Source organism: Pan troglodytes, chromosome 9 (genome assembly GCF_028858775.2).
Source record: "Pan troglodytes isolate AG18354 chromosome 9, NHGRI_mPanTro3-v2.0_pri, whole genome shotgun sequence".
NCBI classification, from domain to species: domain Eukaryota; kingdom Metazoa; phylum Chordata; class Mammalia; order Primates; family Hominidae; genus Pan; species Pan troglodytes.
Window position 1 is genome coordinate 61,641,412 of NC_072407.2, and position 21,212 is coordinate 61,662,623.

A 21,212-nucleotide genomic window follows, 5' to 3' on the forward strand; every position below is an offset into this window, starting at 1 on the left:
AACTTACCTGCCACATAAATTATTTGTTTTATTTTTTAATCAAGCACTTTTAGGAACTTTGCTGAATGTAAGTGATACGATAATTTTGACTCAGTAGGAGCCCAAATACTAAGATTTGCTCTAAAATACTAATGTTTATTCATTCATTCAACAAATCTTGATCAAATGCATACCTAATGTGCCAGGCACTGTTCAGATGCTGGGACCTCAACAGTCTTATTATCAATGACAGAAGCCAAGGTGACTGAGAGTGTACAGCGTATGGTACATCTTCCCTTCCTCTTTAGAACCCAGCAAAGACAGGTAGTTAATAATGTCAGAGAAAAATTTGCTGAAGTGAATGATATGGTTTGGCTGTGTACCCATCCAAATCTAATCTTAAATTGTAGCTCCCATAGTTATCTCATTCTGTGGCAGGGACCTGGTGGGAGATAATTGAATCATGGGAGCAGTTTCCCCCATACTGTTCTCATGGTAGTGAATAAGTGTCACAAGATCTGGTGGCTTTATAAGGGGTTTCCCCTTTTGCTTGGCTCTCATTCTTCTCTTGTCTGCTGCCATGTAAGACATGATTTTCACCTTCCACCAGGGTTGTGAGACTTCCCCCAGCCAAGAGGAACTGAGTGCATTAAACCTCTTTCTTCTGTAGATTGCCTAGTCTTGGGTATGTCTTTATCAGCAGCGTGAAAACAGACTAATACAGTGGGACTCCTCCCCATCCCACTCCCACTAAGAACTCCTACAAGACAAAAGCTACCTTTCGAGGATAGAGAAAAGGTACCATCAAACTCAGCTTTAGGGACGCATGCCAAATACAAAAAAGAAGGGGGAAAAAAGGATGAAAATGATTGTTTTAATTAGCTTGACTTTATCATTCCACATTGTAAATACATATCAAAACATCACATTGTATCCCATAAATACATATAATTATGATGTCAATTAAAATAATTTTTTAAGTGTAATGGTGAGTTACAGCTCATTGTAATTGTAAAATAAAAGTAAATCAACATCAGCCATAAAAAGGAACAAAATCATGTCTTTTGCAAGGACATGGATGGAGTTGGAAGCCATTATCCTCAGCAAACTAATGCAGGAACAGAAAACCAAATACTGCATGTTCTCACTTACAAATGGGAGCTGAATGATGAGAAGACATGAACACATGGAGGGAAACAACACACACTGGGGCCTGTTGGGGTGGGGAGGGAGAGCATCAGGAAGAATAACTAATGGCTGCTGGGCTTAATACCTAGGGGATGGGATGATCTGTGCAGCAAGCCACCATGGCACATGTTTACCTACATAACAAACCTGCACATGTATCCTGGAACTTAAAATAAAAACTGAAACAAAAAAGTGATGAGGAGGACTCTCCAAGTAGGTAACTAGTTTCAGGTAGGATTGAATGGGAGAGGGTTCTTGGGAGCCTTCAGGTTATTCCTGCTGCTTGGGGGCGGGAGGTGGAGGAGGAGCTGAAGGCGGAGGTATGAAATCAACCACAAAAATAAAATGTATGTAAAGTTTTAAAAAAGAAACGTAAAATCACATGATAAAGTTATTTGTTTTTGAAATGTTATTACAAATAGTTTGTAATGTTAAAACATAGGAGGAGGTTAAAAAAAGGTAAATCAAATGAATAAAGAAGACCAAAGTCCTAATAAAAAGATGCTTAAGTTGCTAAAGCAAGAAAATCTCATCTATCACCTTCTGTTGGAAAACTACCAGGGATGGCATGTATGATGAAAAATAATTCCAGAACCTTTCAAGATCTGAAAGCCACAGACATTGAAGGTGTTAAACAGGGAAGGAATACCTACTTTGCCTTCTGGTAAAAATGAGGGTCTGCAAGAAAAAAAAAAGTGGCATTTATACACGTAGTACAGACAATATAAGTAATTGTCAGTAGTATCTCTCACAGGGCACATGAAATGTGGAGAGGGAAGACTAGATTGGTGCAGGACTTCTGAGAACCCACATCTTGATGATTCTCCCAGGACACCTCCCGCTGCAGCTCAGCCCCAGATGGAGTCTCACTGCCAATCCTGCCAGGCTACATACATAGCTTTCAGTTGTTAGGAAATGAGCTATGAGTTTCAGTGTTGTGTCTGACTTACAGGCTTTTCTCCTTCTAAACCATGCGGAGCAATTTTCCTTCTTAAGAATTTCTTAAGATCAAAGCAACCCAGCCTCTTTTTGCATAAGAAAGATGTTTTATTAGAACAAACAAGAATATACCATACAATATCAAAGTGATACTTTATGCATGCCAATTTTTCTATGCATGCTGACATTTAAGTCTAGTTTGACATCATAGTTCTATCTCAGAAGAACGTGGCTTTGAACACAAGATGAATTCTCTGTTTTTCTATGAGGTCTCCCCGGGTCCCAGCTGCCGGTTTATTTATAGAATGTGGTCCCACCCAAAGTGTGCGGTTAGTCTCTTCAACTAGATACTGCCAGCCATTTGGTCTGGCAATTCTGAAGAGAGATGCTGCTATATCTAGTTTGTAAAAGTTCCAAGCCATGAATGCAAGAGACTGGTGTGGCTATTTATTTGCCTGTACAAAAGAGTGAACTCTTATCCCTGGCCAGGCCCACAAGCAGTATTGCATATAGGAGGTCTTAACCAGCATAAGGGGAGAGAGAAGCACAAGAAGAGAGAGGGTAAAATAAAGGCAGCAAAGGTCAATATAAACACCTGGCTTATCATCCCCAGGGGGTTTGAAAATGTTATAGACATGAGGACAAGTCACCAGGAAATCAGGGAGGTAGTCACGGATCAAGCTGATGGAAGAACGTGCTGGCCTACATGGCATATCACCTTACATGCAAGATAGTCAGGTTGCCCCTGCTTGCTTTTATGTCAGGGAGATCCAGATTCATTATCTAGACACAAGCAAGTGAAATACAAATGATTCCTCATTTCTGTGGATGATCACAGAGTAGGCAAGCTCTAGGTTTGTGAAGGTTTAAGACTAGAAACATAAGACTATTCATCTTTAGAAAAATGTTAAGCATCTCATCAGAGCTCCTTTAATGCATCACTCATTAATTCATGAGTGTGCATAATTATATGTACCTACAAAGAAAAAAAGTAAGTGAATGTTGATGGTGCATAGGACAACAACAAGGTGTCTACAAAACTCTAAAACTTAAACCATAAAATCAGCCCGTGGTTTCACTACACACTCTCTGTGTGTAAATTGTGTCACAGAAGCATTTTAGAGAAAAATATATATATTTCTTAGACCAAAAGTAGGAAAAGCTGTAAGTTCATCAATCTATAAATATTGATTAGAAGGGAGGACAGTCATCTTGGAAGAAAGGAAAAGGAATGCTTGGGGAGAAAAACTGGTAGTGCCCTTGCCCAGGGCCTCAGCCGATCTGGACCCTCTAGCTGGGTGTATCAGGAACTGATCCACTTTATCAGCTTTGCTGTGATCCCTTTCTCTCCAAATAGACTTTTCATTGTAATTTGTCTTTCTATATGGCTTCCTGACAGATGGATAATTGTGCCACTGGCGTAAGTTCAAGCTTGGCAGCTTTGTTCTTCACTGAAAATTAAATCTGTCATTCTGGCTTATGCAGCTAGCTATTCTGAGCTTGGTTAACTTCAGTCCATCTGGAAAAGATTTTTGGAAGTTGCAAACATGAGTGCCACACCCTAGATGATGGTAATTTTACTAAAGTGAATTCTATCTCCAGCTAGCTAGCCCTCCCAGGAAAGAGTTTCACCTCCTCCTCCTTCAAATGGCTATAAAATGCCTGATTCCTTAAGGGCCCAAAATATTCTGTTTAATGTGTGTCTGATTATATGCCCCATAATAAATACACTTGCTTAGGAAATATTTAACATGTGGCTTACTGTATACCCCCAAACGTTCAAGTCTTACAACCAATCTCCATCTTATGTATTACAATTAATGCATATTAATTCTATTAATAAGACTTACATTCTTCTTGGTAGTTGGGCAAACTGCAAAAATACCTTATATCTTCTCAGTGCAATGAGAAATTTACCATTACTCATAGATATATATGTGATTGAACAAGAAAAATTTTTATGAAGACTTTTTATTCAGAATCTCTGTTCATCAAAAAAGTTTAGAGATGGTAAAGATTGATAATAGCTCCATGTAAATCCAAAGCATGAGACATTTTCATTAGTTAATTGTGTCGCTTCAATGACTACCATTTTGAAAATTGATAAACTGAAGGATAGGAGCTTGGTGAGTTAGAGTACAGGTCAAGAATGGTGGAGGAAAAAAATAGCTATAAGGAAAAGGGAGAGAGGCATCCAGGTAGCTGATAGAGTTGGCAAAGTGGCCACAGCTGTGAACCTGAGCCCACTCTAGTTCCCTAAGAACTGCTTCTGATATGCAAGAGAAATCATAGAGATAGCAATATGGGTGCGCCGGTTGGCTGAGACTGATATGTCTCAATTGGAGTGGATACCCTAAACTTATTTCTTTGGTCTCTTTTTAACACATTACCCGGATTTTCCTTGATTTATATAAAACTGAGTAAAAATATTGACTAATAACATAAGCTAACCTGTACTAAGTATTACCATATGCCAGGCACCGGGCTAAGCCCTCTTTATGCATATTCTCACTTAATTGTTGTATCAATTTTATGGGGTATGTTGACAAAAAGAGTCAAACTCTGTAAAATATTTGAAGAGATTTATTCTGAGCCAAATATGAGTAACCATGGCCCGCAATGCAGCCGTCGGAAGGTCCTGAGAATATTCGCCCAAGGTGGTCAGGGTACAGCTTGGTTTTATATATTTTAGGGAAGCATGATACATCAATCAAATACATTTAAGAAATACATTGGTTTTGTTCAGAAAGGCGGGACAAGTCAAAGTGGAGAGTTCCAGGCTATGGGTAAATTTAAACATTTTCTGGCAGACAATTGGTTGAGTTCGTCTGAAGATCTGGGATTAATGGAAAGAAATGTTCAGGTTAAGGTAAAGGACTGTGGAGACCAAGTTTTATTGTGCAGAAGAAGCTCTCAGACAACAGACTTCAGAGAGAGCAGGTTGTAAATTGTTTCTTATCGGACTTAAAAGGGTGCCTGGCTCTTAGTTGATTATCTCCTAGATCAGGGAAGGAAGGAAGGACAACAAAGTGGAGAGGGGATTCTCTATAGAATGTGGATTTTTCCCACAAGAGACTTTGCAAGGCAATTTCAAGGTATGGCAAGGAAATATATTTTGGTGTAAAACATTTTGATTTTCTTCCTTGTTATGCTACAGTCAGATTGTAAAGTAAGTCACTGTATACGGGGTTAAATAAAACCCATCTAATGAGAATTTATGGTTTCCAAGGCATGACTCCCCAGACCCCTTGGAAAGGAATTTGGGCAAGATAAAAAAAATCAGAGCTTAGTCCTCAGGTAGCTACAGATGAGGAAAATAGAGTTTCTAAATAACTTGGATCAGGCTATGTACCTACAAAATGGCAGAGATGAAATTAATAATCTCAGGTCCAATGACTTAAAAGTGAATATTCTTAACTCTCTTTGCAAAAGTCCCTCCATATCCTCTTTCTAATGCAATAAAGCCATTGCAAAAATTACATTTCCTACCAAACTAAGGAAATCTCTTCTATTTCTTCTATTTGGATAATGATTAAGCATTATATAATAATAATAATAGTAATAGCACCTCTGGGACATTTTCTATTCACAATGCAGTATTCTAAGTATTTACATGTACTGACTCATTTAATTCTTCACAATAATCCTAGGATAAAATTACTATTGTAATTTCCATTTTATGGTTAGGATCTGAGGCACCTAGAGTCCAAGCAACTTGCCTAAAGACACACAGGCAGATATTATTTACTCACTTATTTATAGCCTACCCAAGAAAGGCCACAGCTGAATGAATTTATTCTAGTTCTTTACTGCCAGTTCAAGGATACATAACAAGTTCTGAGAAAATGTAGAGGAGAAAAATCATTTTCTTCAATTCTTTGGCTAAGTTCTCTTCTAGAATTAATCACAACCCTGATAAAAATAGAGAACTTTTCATCCCAAATGAGCGTATGCTTCTCTTTAGATTCCTAAGAAACTTTAATTGTCAGTTAGAAAGCTGTCACTTTGGGCTTAAGCAATAATTCCTTGGTTTTATTCAAATTGTTTTAGTGGCCTCTTTTTGTAGCTGATTGAATTGGCCGAGAGGTTTTTTGTTCAGTCATTAAGGCCTACTGTTCTTGCACTGCTATAAAAATATTCCTTAGGCTAGGTAATTCATAAAGAGATTTAATTGGCTCACAGTTCTTCAGGCTTTACAGGAAGCATGGTGCTGGCATCAGCTTAGCTTCTAGCGAGGCCTCAGGAAGCTTACAATCATGGCAGAAGGCAAAGGGGGAGCAGGTACATCACATGACAAAAGCAGGAGCAAGAGAGAGAGGCAGAGTGAGAGGAGAGAGAGAGTGGCAGGGGACTGGGGGGAGTGCTACACACTTTTAAATGACCAGATCTCACAAGAACTCACTATCGTGAATACAGCACCAACCCATGAGAGATCCACCCACATGGATTCAAACACCTCCCACCAGGCCCCACCTCCAGCACTGGAGATTGCAATTAAACATGAGATGTGAGTGGGGACAAATATCCAAATTATATCAAGGCCCAAATCAGAATTCTTGCCTTAATGCCTCTAAAGAGTATGAAAACTCTCCCATCAGTCACAGGGGCTCCTATGGCCATGTTTCTGAAACATGGGAAGGTATCTGCCCTGTGGTTTTCATGAGCTCTAAGGAAACCATGTGAGAATCTCAGAAGAGGGAAAGGCAACTGTGTTTAGAAAAAACATCATCCTCTTCAGGTCATTATACCATATTGTACCTTAAAGATCACCACACTAAATGCTGGACTAACATTTTTTCGATGACTTTCCTCCTCTACATACAAACTCTGTTTTAACATTCCAGGATGTTTTTTGTCATGGTGAAGTTTTCTGCTAAGCAGAGCATTTAAAATCTCAAACTATACAATGCTATTCATTTTACAAAGCAACAATGGCCAAAATGTTTTCTAATAGCCAACAGGCAAACTATTAGTGAAATCTTAAGCAGGAGGGAAAAAAGCCTGATTCCCACAATTCATTCTATAGATCAACTAGTTTAAAATTACATAAATGTCTGCACAATTGACCCAGCTCACAGCTTCATTGTAAACATTAGCCCAAGGTCATAAAAATGAATGGTCCACCGTGAGAAATCCCGGGGCCCCTTTCCATGGCTTTCCTCATGGCATTTTTAATCTCCTTATTCCTAAAACTGTAGATGATGGGATTCACCACGGGGATCACCAAGGCATAGAATATGGACACCACCTTGTCCCTGTTTAGGGAGTAGCTGGAACTGGGTCGCATGTACATGAAGAATCCAGAACCATAGAAGAGGGTCACAGCAGTCAGGTGAGAGGCACAAGTGCTGAAGGCCTTTGTCCTACCTGTAGCTGAGCTGATCTTCACAACAGCGGCAACAATGTAACCATAAGAGATGAAGACCACTAGCACAGACACTATTCCAATGACAACACTGACTATGAAGGTCACCACCTCGCTGGTGAAGGTATCAGAGCAGGACAGAGCCAGGACTGGAGGGAGATCACAGAAAAAGTGGTTGATTATATTGGGCCCACAGAAATCATGCTGATAGACAGAGTATGTTTCAATGAAAGAACTAAGGAATCCACCCACATAGGCGCCAACCACCATCTTTAAACAAAGTGTATGGGATATGAGGACTGTGTAAAGCAAGGGGTTGCAGATTGCAGCATACCGGTCATAGGCCATAGCTGCCAGGAGAAAGCATTCAGTCAGCCCCATCCCACAGAAGACAAAGTACTGAGTGGCACAGCCAACAAAGGAAATGGTTTTCTGCTCTGTGATGATGTCAGACAGCATCTTAGGGGCAGTGGAGGACACATAGCAGATGTCCAGGAAGGACAGGTTACTGAGGAAGAAGTACATGGGCGTGTGCAGGTGAGAGTCCATCTTAATGAGGGCAATGAGGCTTAAGTTCCAGGCCAACATCAGGAGGTAGAGCCCCAGAAATAACATGAAAAGGAAAATCTTCATTTGAGGATGGTCTGAAAGTCCCAGGAGAATGAATTTTGTCACAATTGTGTTGTTCCTTCCTACAGCCATAGGCCTGCTTCCTGCATAAAGTAAAGAAGAATCCTGTGGTCAGTTAGATTTTGTTTGTTATTGTAAGAGTGGGTATTTCCTAGAAGATCATACAAACAGTCAGCAACAAGTTAAACTACACCCAGTTAAAGCCCAGCCACCTGCTAGGCAAAGACTTTTCAGAGGAAGTCAGCCTAGGATAATCCATATGCTCTATGCTTGTTGACCAAAAGAGAATCCATCTAATAATAAAGTAGAAACTGATTGGGAGTCAGACGCCTGAGTTTTGTCTTCAGCTCCATTCATAACTTGCTGGGGACTTTGGAAAAGTCATTTCTCCAGATTCTCATTTTCCCAAATGGGAAAGGAGAGGGTTGAATCAGATGAGTTTGAAGTGTCCCTTTGGACTTGGGTTCCCTATGGCTTTTTTAGACTTTGTGACTTGAAAATAAAGTGTAAATAAATAAAGTATAATAAAGCTAGGCATTTTTATGCATTATAGATCTTTAGTATGAGAACTCAAAAGAAGGGAACTGAATTTAGTGGGCCACAATTTTTGACATATTCCATTTTGGTGGAGGAAATCCAGGCAACGGTCTAACAATCTATTCTTCTAGGTAGTAAAACTAAGTGGGAAAAAAATGTGTGTGTGTGTGTGTGTATACATATTTGTGTGTATATGTATATTTGTGTATATATATATGTTATATGTATGTGTGCAGGGATAATTGTATATATGTGTATGTTTGTGCATATATATGCACACACACACTTAGCATGCTTAAGACCAGAACATTTATTCTAATTATATAATGCTCTTAATAAAAGTCATTGCACAAAATTCATAGAATGACAAAAATTTGGACTAGCACAGTCAGCACAATTATAGGAAAGAAGGGATATGAACAGGTTTCGATAAAGGGGAAAGGGGAGCCGTACCTAAGCTGACTGAGATGGGCTGAGCCACTGTGGTCAAGAACAAACAGCAATCAATATTTCCTGGGCAAGAAAAGCAGCAGGGATAAGAGGGTTCATTCAATATTTAAAGACAGTGATAAGCAAGGGACAACTTTGATGTCATCAGGCCAGAACAGATGATGACTATGAAGACAAGAGGTAAGCCCATACATATCTGGCAGTTAAGAAAGACAGACTGGCACTGATGTAAGATCAAAATGAGGAAACAGGCCAGGAACGGTGGCTCACTCCCAGCACTTTGGGAGGTGGAGGCAGCCCAATTGCTTGAGCTCAAGAATTTGAGAACAGCCTGGAAAATATGGCAAAACCCTGTCTCTACTAAAAATACAAAAATTAGCTGGGCATGGTGGCATGTGCCTGTAGTTCCAGTTACTGGGGAGGCTGAGGCAGGAGAATCGCTTGAACCCACGAGGCGGAGGTTGCAGTGAGCTGAGATCGCATGCCACTGCACTCCAACCTGGTGACCGAGCGAGACTCCGTCTCAAAAAATAATAATAATAATAATACAAAACTTAGCAGGGTGTGGTGGCACACGCCTGTAGTTCCAGCTACTTGGAAGGCTGAGGTGAGGGGGATCACTTGAGCCCAGGAGGTCTAGGCTGCAGTGAGCCATGACCATGACTGTGCCACTGCACTCAAGCCTGGATGACAGAGTGAGACCCTGTCTCAAAAAAAAAGTAAATTTTTTTTAAAAATTAGGAAATACAAATGCGTATAAAGAGGCAGAAATGCCCTGAGAAAGACTCAGTGGTGAAATTAAGGTTGCTGTATTTTATTATTTGTATGGAATTTGTTTGCCCATGCATGTTTGCACCCAATGGTAACTGTGGTTCTGTGTCACTTATCATATTAAAAACTGCTCCTAGCTTTGTGTTTTTTACAAATTTCTAATCTCCCCTCAAATCACTGGTCAAGCAGTCAAAACCAAGACGAGCCTAGATTGATCTTCACTAAAACATCAATCTATTTAATCCTATCAAAAAGGAAGTAAGAGGAATTTGGTATCTCTTATCTTGGTGAAATCTTCCCTACCAGAATGTAAGTTACTCAAAGACAGGCAGGGAGTTTTGCCCATTCTGTTTCCTGATCTATCCTTGTAACCACCCAATGGGTTCACCTTGCCCACTGCCTAGACAGAGCTCATTTATCAAGACAGGGGAATTGCAATGGAGAAAGAGTAATTCAGGCAGAGCTGGTTGTGCAGGAGGACTGGAGTTTTATTATTACTCAAATTAGTCTCCCTGAGCATCAGGGATCAGAGTTTTTAAAGATAATTTGGCGAGTAGGGGCTTGGGAAGTGGGGAATGCTGATTGGTTAGGCTGGAGATGGAATCAAATGGGTCGAAGTGAGTTTTTCTTGCTGTCTTCTGTTCCTGGGTGGGATGGCAGAACTGGTTGAGCCAGTTAACGGGTCTGGGTGGTGTCAGCTGATCCATCTAGTGCAGGGTCTGCAAAATATCTCAAGCACTGATCTTAGGTTTTACAATAGTGATGTTATCCCCAGGACCAATTTGGGAAGGTTTATACTCTTGGAGTCGGAGGCTGCATGACCCCTAAACAGTAATTTCTAATCTTGCAGCTAATTTGTTAGTCCTGCAAAGACAGACTGGTCCCTAGGCAAAAGGGGGGTCTCTTCAGGAAAGAGCTGCTATTAATTTTGTTTCAGAGTCAAACCATGAACTGAATTCCTTCCCAAAGTTACTTCAGCTTATGCCCAAGAATGGACAAAGACAGCTTAAAGGTTAGAAGCAAGATGGAGTCAGGTAGATATGATTTCTTTGACTGTCATAATTTCCTCAGTTATAATTTTGCAAAGGCAGTTTTATCATAAGTACAAAGAACAGGGCCTGGGACATAGGTGCCCAGTAAATATTTTGCTGAATAAATAGATTTTTTTCCACCACTTATCTTCAGAGTTTACCAGAAGGGTTTGGCCTATGACTTACTATATTTGGTGTGTTATTATTATAATAACAAAACACATAATATATAATTAATCACAAACAATAATCATATAACGATCATAATATAATAATATAATCAAACAGTTATTTAGTACTTATTGTGTGCGAGGTACTGTTTGAAAGACTTGATTTTTATAAAACCATTTAATTCTCCTAATAGACTCAAGAAGTGGCAGCGTTTCTCGCCCCATTTTACAAATAAAAGGTAGAATAGGCTGTAAATGCATAGTTGTGATTTGCTGCTAAATGGATGAGGTAGGAGGGAATGAGCTGGACTTACTGGATTGCATTGGGCAGAAGGGTCCTGCAATCTTGTGCTACAAGAGAAGAAATATTGATTGCTTTGTTGCCATAACATCTTTTGCAAACCAGGTCATCTGCATTTCCCACTGCTCCATGGCTGGTTTCTCGTTCCATCAATTTCTTATGCTTTGGCCTCACGTAAATAGTAAACCATGCTTCTGGAATCTCCGCTCCTTTGTTAACAAGTCTTCCAAATAAATGGGCTGTGGGAGTTCATTATTTTAACGGGCAGAGGTAGCCACATTCTTTCCCCAAGAGGCTGCCCTCTGCCACTCACTCCAGGGTCCAACATAAAAAGCCCAGCAATCATTAGAGCTAAACATTTCTGAGCACTAATTGTTCCCTGGAGTGGTGGCGAAAAGAGCCAACCGCTCATCACGGGAGCCTCTTTCCATTCCCCTACCTATTCTTCTCTGAGCTTTCCCTGATTTGAGTCCAGGAAGACTCCCTGCTGGGTTAGTAGACGCCTTTTGCTTAAAAGAAATTTCATCAGAAGTAAACCACACATAAACACACCAAGCCTTGTGCTGAAATATACTGGTTAGAAACACATGTTTCCAACTCTGAGAATTGGGTTTAAATTCTGGCTCTGCCCTTTTATCAATATAAACATGTTCAATGTTGTTTAATGTCTTAAACTTATCAACTCCCTCATTTGTAAAACTGGTGTAACAAGAATACCTACCTCAACAGAGTTGTGATAATTAAATAAGCTGTGAATAAGAAAGGCTTAGCACAGTGCCTAACAAACAGAAATCACTCAATGAATGTAAACTAATGATGTCATTAACTCTGTTTCTTGGGTCATGGCCAAAAATGTGTCTTTCCTTTCTATCTTTTTCTTGTGACTTATTTGCATCACGATGAAAAGATTTCTTTTCTCTTTATTTTTTTTAATGAGGCTGGATGGGATGAAGGGCTTGATGGGGCTCTTCTTTTCTCTTTTTAATATTTTGGGTGCTACTACCAGCAATGCCACTACCTGGATGAGTCACTGTGGGCAAGTCAATTAACCCCTCCAGCCTGAGTGAATTGGGCTCACTCTCCAAGAATTCCTCCAGTCCTGAAAGTCTGATGTTTCAAAACATTGATTTCCTGTTTTTTTAAATGTTTTCTTCAGGAATAAAGTTTATAAAAAATGAATTCATCTATTTCATGGAGACTAAGTCAGCAATCCTCAGTCTCAAAAGAAAAAAAATTAAATGAGAGAAATGTCTTCTATATAAAGGCATATAATTACTGAGACTCTTGACTTACAAGGTAATAGGCTTAATTTAGGGAAGAAATTTAGCAACTAAGATTGTTGACAGAAAAGGAGGTAAATGGCTTCAAGAATCAACTGTGAACATGAAAAGGCAAGGAAGTCCATCGTCAAAAGAAACATTCTTATCTAAGTTTGAAGATAAACTGTCCTAGGAAATTCTGATGCTGAAAGAGTAAACCCCAACTAACTATGAAAGAGTTTGATACTGAGTTAAGATCTGGGAAATTTAAAAGGTAGATCTCACAGTTATGAAGGATACATTTTTCTAGGATTAGAAAAGGCTGATAAGGGCCGGGCGCGGTGGTTCATGCCTGTAATCCCAGCACTTTGGGAGGCCGAGGCGGGCGGATCACGAGGTCAGGAAATTGAGACTATCCTAGTTAACATGGTGAAACCCCGTCTCTACTAAAAATACAAACAAAAAAAAATTAGCCAGGCGTGGTGGCGGGCGCCTGTAGTCCCAGCTACTCAGGAGGCTGAGGCAGGAGAATGGCATGAACCCGGGAGGCAGAGCTTGCAGTGAGCCGAGATCGCGCCACTGCACTCCAGCCTGGACGACAGAGCGAGACTCCGTCTCAAAAAAAAAAAAAGAAAAAGAAAAGGCTGATAAGATAGGGTAGTGATAGATTTCATCTGTCATGGCAACTCTGATTATAGTGATAATGACTATCTACAAAGTAAGATTGAGAATCTTAAGAATAAAGAGCAATAATTTCTTTTGCACCAATTTGGATGGAGCTGGAGGCCATTATTCTACATGAAGTAACTCAGGAATGGAAAACCAAATACTGTATGTTCTCACTTATAAGTAGGAGCAAAGCTATGAGAACACAGAGACATACAGAGTGATATGGACTTTGGGGCCTCAGGGGGAAGGGTGGAAGTGGGATGAGGAATAAAAGACTACATATTGGGTATAGTGTGCACTGTTTGAGTGACAGGTACGCTAAAATCTCAGAATTCATCACTAATAGAATTCATCCATGTAATCAAAAACCACTTGTACCCCTAAAGCTATTGAAATAAAAAAAAGAACAAATTATAAATTAACAATGTCTGCATTGGACAGAAAAATGCAGAATGAGGACTCAGAATGTATTTATTAACCTAGTCTATAAGAAATCTGAGAATGAGGAAGAAAGTCATCCTATTAAATCCATCTGGATAAAACCATAAACTCTTCATGCCCTTACTTTAAAAAATCAAATTTGATCAAAATAGCAGAAGTTTCAGTGAACATCAGAAAGTAGCAAAGGAAATATGTTATGGGACAATATGAATATATTTAATATTACTCGTGTACACTTAAAAAATAATTAAGATGATGTGATGGTTAATTTTAGGTGTCAACCGGACTGGATTAAGAGATATCCAGATAGCTGGTAAAGCACTATTTCTGGGTACGTCTGTAAGACAGAGGATGTTTTGAACCAGTGGACTGAGTAAGGAAGATCCACCCTCACTCAATGTTGATGGGCACCCTCCAATCAGTTGAGGGCCTGGAAAGAACAAAAACGCAGTGGAAAAGTAAATTCCCCCTCTCTCCTCTGAAGTTGAGATATCTTTCTCTCGTCCTTTGACATCGTATCTCCAGGGTCTCCTTTGGAGTCTGGGATTTGCATTAGTAGCCCCTTAATTTCTCAGGTGCTTCGCCTCATGTTGAGAGTTACACCATTGGCTTTCTTGGTTTGGAGGCCTTTGGAGTTGGACTGAACCATGCTCAGGAAGTCAGGATTCTGTGATTGTTGAGCTCGCAGATGTCACATTATGGGACTTCTCAGCCTCCATAATCTCATGAGCCAGTTCTCCTGATAAACCCACTCTCACCTACCCATCTGTTAATATCTGTCCATCTATTCATCTATCTGTCTATCTATTCATACATCCTCCTGGTTCTGTCTCTCTAGAGAACCCCAACTAATAAAGATGGTAAATTTAATGTCATATGCTTTTTACCACAATAAAAAAGTATGAAAGCAAATAGCACATAAAGGCAAATAAACTCCATATCGAATTATAAATATTTAGAATTGGAAGTGCTTTGAGGTTCAACTCAAAATTTATCTCCCTAGGATTCTATGCATCTTAGAGTTTGTTCTCTGACAGCATCTCCTGAAATATGATTTACTTTCATTTTAGCTTAACATTTTAGCATAGCTATTTTAATGAGTTTACTTGAATCGTTTCAAAGAAAATCCAGAGAAAAATCCAAATATCCTTAGTAGTAAAACATCTTAACTCTCAAATTGGAATTTGAAAAGTTATCTCGGGGTGCATTTCTTCCACTAGCGACTAGGAAAAATTTCAACCTGATATGGATCCAAAGTGTTTTCACAAGACATCTCTAACAAACCCAAAGTGAAGGTATATTGAAAAGTTTTAGAGGTCTTTAACAATTTATACAAGAGGGAAAGCGCAAAGACATCATAGGACCTGAATTATAATTCCCATTCTACTATGGCAGATTGCGCTGTTGATCTCTCTTGACCCCTCTCTGGACCTCAACTTTTTTTATTCTGAAACCAAAGAGCTAGAATAGAAAACCTCTAAAAACTCAAACAGCATGATTACTGCTAAGATAACTTAATTACTAAACCATTGTCTGTCAAAACCAAGCACCTGTTGGTTTTTATCCGTATGGAATGTTGCTGCCACCTAGTGGAAATATGCCTAAATTGTAGGGTCAGTTGCAATAGTGATTGATCATCCTCAAACACATTACATCCTCACTGTGATCCAAGCACTGTACCATGTGCTTCTCAAGCACCTGAACTCAATATTATCATGAAGTTCAATTCTGAGAAATAAACTAGATCAGGGAGAGGGGCAACATACTAAGCATAATGTAAATGATAAATAACAATAATAAGCAAATATGTTTGGATAAGGGTGATGTAACTGAAAACAGGTATGTCATAAGTTTACATTCATGGTATAATTTTTTTAAAGCAGATTTTTAAATATTTAAAAAGAGATACAATGACATAACAAGAGAGCAAATGAGAAGAGTAGGCATCAGAAGTAAAAATAATTGGTAGTGGGGACTACACGTCATGGGCTGAAATCCATCCGATTGCCAGTGTGTGGTCTTGGATGCCTCAGTTGATCTTACATAAGCTTTTCCTTTATCTCTGAAAGTGCACCAAATATATCAACATTGTATGTTTGTGTGAAGAGCATATAATATACAATCTATATGAAAACCATTATATAATCTATTCAAACATGAGGGGTTATCATGTTGATTTTTAAATTGCCCATTTGTCTCAGAAGAAACATCTCCAGCTGTAATATTCTGATAATTAGTTTATTAGAAATAGCATGAGAATCTATATTATTGTTGTCCCTGGCTAACTATATGTTTTTATTAAATACCAGTTAGCTATATGTTTTCATTAAAATGTCATCTAATTTGGATATGGTTTTTAAAAACTTTCATTTTTAGTCAATCTTGGCACAGTATTTTTTAATAAACAATTACCTTAGGTTTCAGGGTCATTTTTATTATTTGTGTACTTAGTATTATCATAGCCCTAATTATTTGTAAATAATGTAAATTTTATGCTCCTGAAAAACACTTGAAAATATTAAACTCTCATTTAATTGCTAGGTAAAACTTAAACTAAAAAATGAATCATTAGGAAATTTTAAGTGTTAATTCCAAATCAAATGAAAATATGCTTAATCATTGATATAGTGAAAGTTGCAGTGAAGATTTTAAATAATGTTAATGCAAAAAATAAAGCACAATTTTCTCTACTTATCATGGTATTTGAGGACTCATATGAACTGACAACATCGTGAGTATAAATTTTCCAAGAAGGCTTTGAACATTGCTCTGACTAAACATCCATTGAAATGAATTTCCCTCAGGAACTCTTAAAGGGAGCATCTCAAAAGAAAAGAATCACAAGGTACTCATCCAGTTTCAGAACAATGACCTGAGCTCAGAAGAGAAAGGAGGTTCTGGAAAGAAACAGTTTTCTATCACTTAAATTATCCTTCAGCCCAGCCCAAAGACACATTCCTGAGTCCTGGCCCAAAGGGACTGGGAAAAGAATGCTGGAAAAAAGAAACTGAAAAGAGTATTGACGTGCAAGTAGTACTAATGCCAGCAGTTTGGGTAGCATCAGGGTATGATGCTCTCAATGCAGATACCTGTGTCTTCAATGCCAGCATCTTAGCCATGAGACACTGTTGTGCATCAGAGCTAGTGACATGGTGACTATCTGCAGGAAATACCATCCGGATCCATAACAGGAAAGAAGGAAAACAATAGATAACACAATAGTAGATTATTATACAAAGAGTATGTGAGCCACTCCCTGATGGCTTCCAGAACTAGGAGGAATTTTGAGGACTATGTGGGTATAGAAGGAATTCAAAGGAATCTGGGGTAGTAAGACACCCTGGAAACTTTGTCTGATAACTATTACTGTGATCATGTTTCAGTCTTCCAGCTGATGTGGGCAAGAACAGTGGTTATACATAGCATTATTAATTTAAACTCTGAGATAAGAGGAAATAGCCTAGGTAAAATGTGTAGAAGATGAAAAACAGACCACAGACAAGACTTTGAGGATTATTCCCACATGTAAGGGTATAGAGGGAGAGAGAATCTTTGACGATTACAATGAGCCTACCATCTCTCATGTCCATTCTGTTACCCCAACACACACACACACACACACACACACACACACACACACACATACATAACATATTTCACCTACAATTGTGAGGGCTGAAGGCAAGAAAACAATAAACAAATGCAGCTTGTGACTCCTCCTTGGTACCAGAGTAACTCCTGGCTATGCCTTTATTGAACTGCCTCCCATGGCTACCTTGGCTTTTAGAATTGAAAATTGCATCTGCTTCTGCTTTAGGATTCCACTCCTGAAGATCGACTGCATGGCTCTTGTTCTCTTCTCTCTCTTAGAATTAGGTTCTTTGGGAATTACCTTCTCTCAAATCCAACTACCTGGTTAGGGATATATATTATATACATATTTCCAAGTTGGATTTATCCTCAAAAATATGTAAGTCTGGTTCGACATTTTAAAATCAGTCAATGAATCTCTCATTATCAATAAAGTGAAAATCAAGGAGAAAATATATAAAATCAATCAATTCAGTATATGTCTTTTACAAAATCCAGCATCCATTTATGATAAAGACTCTTGGCAAACTAGGATTAGAAAGAACATCTGCAATCTGATATAGTTCGTAGGTTAATAACAAAAATACCCTACAGCTATTATGACAATTACTAGTAAAAAACTAAATGTTTTTCTCCTAAGATCAGGAAAAAGGCAATGATGTCTGCTCTCACCATTCATTTTATACATTGTACTGGAGTTCTTATCAATAAAGCAGGAAAAATAAGTAAAAGTTACATAGATTGCAAAGAAAAATATAAAACTTCCTTTATACAATGTATTAGTCTGTTTTCACATAGCTATAAAGGACTTCCCAAGACTGGGTAATATATAAAGGAAAAAGGTTAATTGACTCAGTTCTACATGGCTGGGGAGGCCTCAGGAAACTTACAGTCATGGTGGAAGGTGAAGGGGAAGCAAGGACCTCCTTCACATGGCAGCAGGAGAGAGAGAGTGAGACAGCGAAGCGGGAAGAGCCCCTTATAAAACCATCAGATCTCATGAGAGCTCACTCGCTATCATGAGAACAGAATGGGGGAAACTACCGCAATGATTCAGTTACCTACCATCAGGTCTTTCCCTCAACACTTGAGGATTACAATTCAAGATGAGATTTGGGTGGGGACACAAAGCCTAACCATATCATCCACAAATAATATGAGTGTAGAAAATCCCAAAGAATCTATAGCATAGGTTCAAGAACTAATAAGTAAGTTAAGCAGTGCCCCAATAAACAGTCAAATTATAAAAATTAACTGTAGTGAACAATTGGTAATTGAGCTAGTAATTAACAATTAGTAATTGAACACTATTAGTAAATAATTGGTAATTGAAATTTTCAAATGTATCATTTACAATACAATAGCATTTTTAAAAACATGAAATACTTAGGTATAAACCTAATGAAATAAGTACAAGATCTGTGTGCAGCAAACTATAAAACATTGATGAAAGAAACCAATTATCTAAATATGTGGAGATATATACCATGTGTATGGATTAGAAGACTCAATGTAGTGCCATAATAAATATCAATTCCCCCAAAATAGATCCTATATTCAATACATTTTAAATCAAATATCAACAGGATTTTCTGTAGATATTTTCAAATTGATTCTAAAAATTTTTATGTTGATGCTGATCATTTTGAAAAAATAAAAATAATAAAATAAAATATTTATGGAAAGATAAAGGAACTAAAAGAGCCAAAATAGTTTTGAAATAGAAGAACAAAGTTGAGGGACACACGTTACTTGCTTTAAAAAGATACGCATACAGCTACAATAATTAAGAAAGTATGATATTGGAGAAAGAAAAGAATACATAAATCAATGAAACAGAATAGACAGTTCTGTTCTGAAGAACAGAAATAGACCCACATACTTACATTCAAATGACTTTCATCAATATGCAAAAAACAGCTCCAATGAGAAAACATATACTTTTCCACGAATAGTGCTAGGACAATTGGATACCACTGCGCCAAAATATGAAACAGTTTTTACTTCACACCATACACAAGTAATTAAATCATACAACTAAATGTGAAATATAAATTATAAAATTTCTAGAGGAAAACATAGAAAAAAATCATTATGACTTTGCATTATGCAAAGATTTCCTAGGTGTTACACCAAACACACAATTAATAAAAGGAAAAATGATAAATCAGACATTGCAAAAATTGAGGATTCTGCTCTCAAAAAATATTAATGGAATGAAAAGACAAGTTACAGATTGGAAAAAATATTTTCAAATTATATATTTGATAAAGGAATTGTATGTAGCATATATAAAGAACTTTCAAAACTAAGTATTACATTTCAGAAATTTTTTAAATGGGCAAAATATATGTGAACATATAATTCAGCAAAATAGATACATGGATGGACATATGATACTCAACACCACTATTCATTAACAAAATAGAAATTAAAATCAAAACTAAACCCCACTTGTATCTATTAGAATGGCAAAAAATAAAAATAAAAAACAAGTAGCATATAGTAAGTGTAGCCATTCTGGAAAACAGTATAGATATGCCTCAAAAAACTAAACTTAGAACTGCTATATGACCCAGCAATCCCACTACTGGGTATATATCCAAAAATAATGAAATCAATATGTCAAAGAGATAACTGCACTCTCATGTTTATTGCAGCACTATTCACCATAGCCATAATATGAAATCAAGCTAAATGTCCATTAATGGATGAATGGCTAAAGAATATATAGTATATATACACTATTCTGCCTTCAAAGAAAAGAAAATCTTGTCATTTGCTACAACATGAATAAACCCGGAGGGCATTATGGCAAGTGAAATAAACCTGGCACAGAAAGACAAATACTGTATGCCCTCAATTATGTGAAATCTAAAAAAAACTGAACTCATAGAAGCAGAGAGTAGAATGGTGGCTCTCAGGGGCAGGGGAAGGGGGAGCAGGGAGATGTCACTTAAAAGGTACAAAGTTTCAGTTAGACAGGAGAAATAAATTTTGGAGCTTTGTTGTACAGCATGGTGACTATAATTAATGATAATGTGTGTAGTATACTTGAAAATCACCGAAAAAGTAGATTTTAAAATGTTCTCATCAGAAAAATCATAAGTAGGTGAGCTGATGGATATGTTAATTTGCTTGATTTAATAATTCTTCTATGTATACATATATCAAAACATTATGTTATATAACATAAATATATACAATTTGGCATTTGTCAATTTAAATAAATAAATAAACAAAGAGACCTAACTCTCAATAAATAAATACATACATACTTAAGGAATGCACGAACGAATAATTTCTCCCTTATCCATGTTTTTCCTTTGAATTCTACTCTCCAACCATTTTTTTCTCTGCCTGGTTGGATAGCTTTCTCTCCTTTAAGTAGCCGTGGAATTGAGATCAGTCATCCACTGTTTATTGTAGCTACTTTGAAAAGACCGAAGTTCCATGTTCTCAGCTTAAGAAACAAGAGAATCAAATATTTTACTTTTTCCCCTCCACCTGAAAGCACATGTACTAATGGCTTGATTTTGTTAAATGTGTGGCCCCATATTACTTTTTATTTGTATGTAGCTCTCCATAGAATAAAAGTTCTACATCTTTATATTACACCTTTATATTCCATAGCAGAATAAGTTTTTTAAAATGTTTTAAGAAAAAAATGCCCTATTTCTAATGTCTCTTTCCTGGAGGAAGATAGTAGGTTTCTGTGGAAAGAAAATGGATTTATGAATTGAGGGGTATGATTGACCATATCAACACATTTATGTGAGTTTCAAAATAAGTGCATGTGTCATATATTTATATGCAGTGTTTGGTATTACACAGAGTTCAAATACCAGATCAATCCCTTACTAGCATAAAATTTCGATCAATTTATTTAGC

At 37.7% G+C, this 21,212-nt stretch overlaps 1 protein-coding gene across 1 annotated transcript; it reads right to left on the minus strand.

The window, feature by feature from the left end:
- Positions 1-2,188: 2,188 nt before the first annotated feature.
- On the minus strand, positions 2,189-11,617 carry OR5A2 (olfactory receptor family 5 subfamily A member 2). Its single transcript, XM_054661742.2, has 2 exons — positions 11,375-11,617; positions 2,189-8,252 (listed from the first exon to the last, which is right to left on the minus strand). Exon 2 carries the CDS (start codon positions 8,171-8,173, stop codon positions 7,199-7,201), a length of 975 nt encoding a protein of 324 aa, XP_054517717.2. The 5' UTR covers positions 8,174-8,252; positions 11,375-11,617; the 3' UTR covers positions 2,189-7,198.
- Between the last annotated feature and the right edge of the window lie 9,595 nt (positions 11,618-21,212).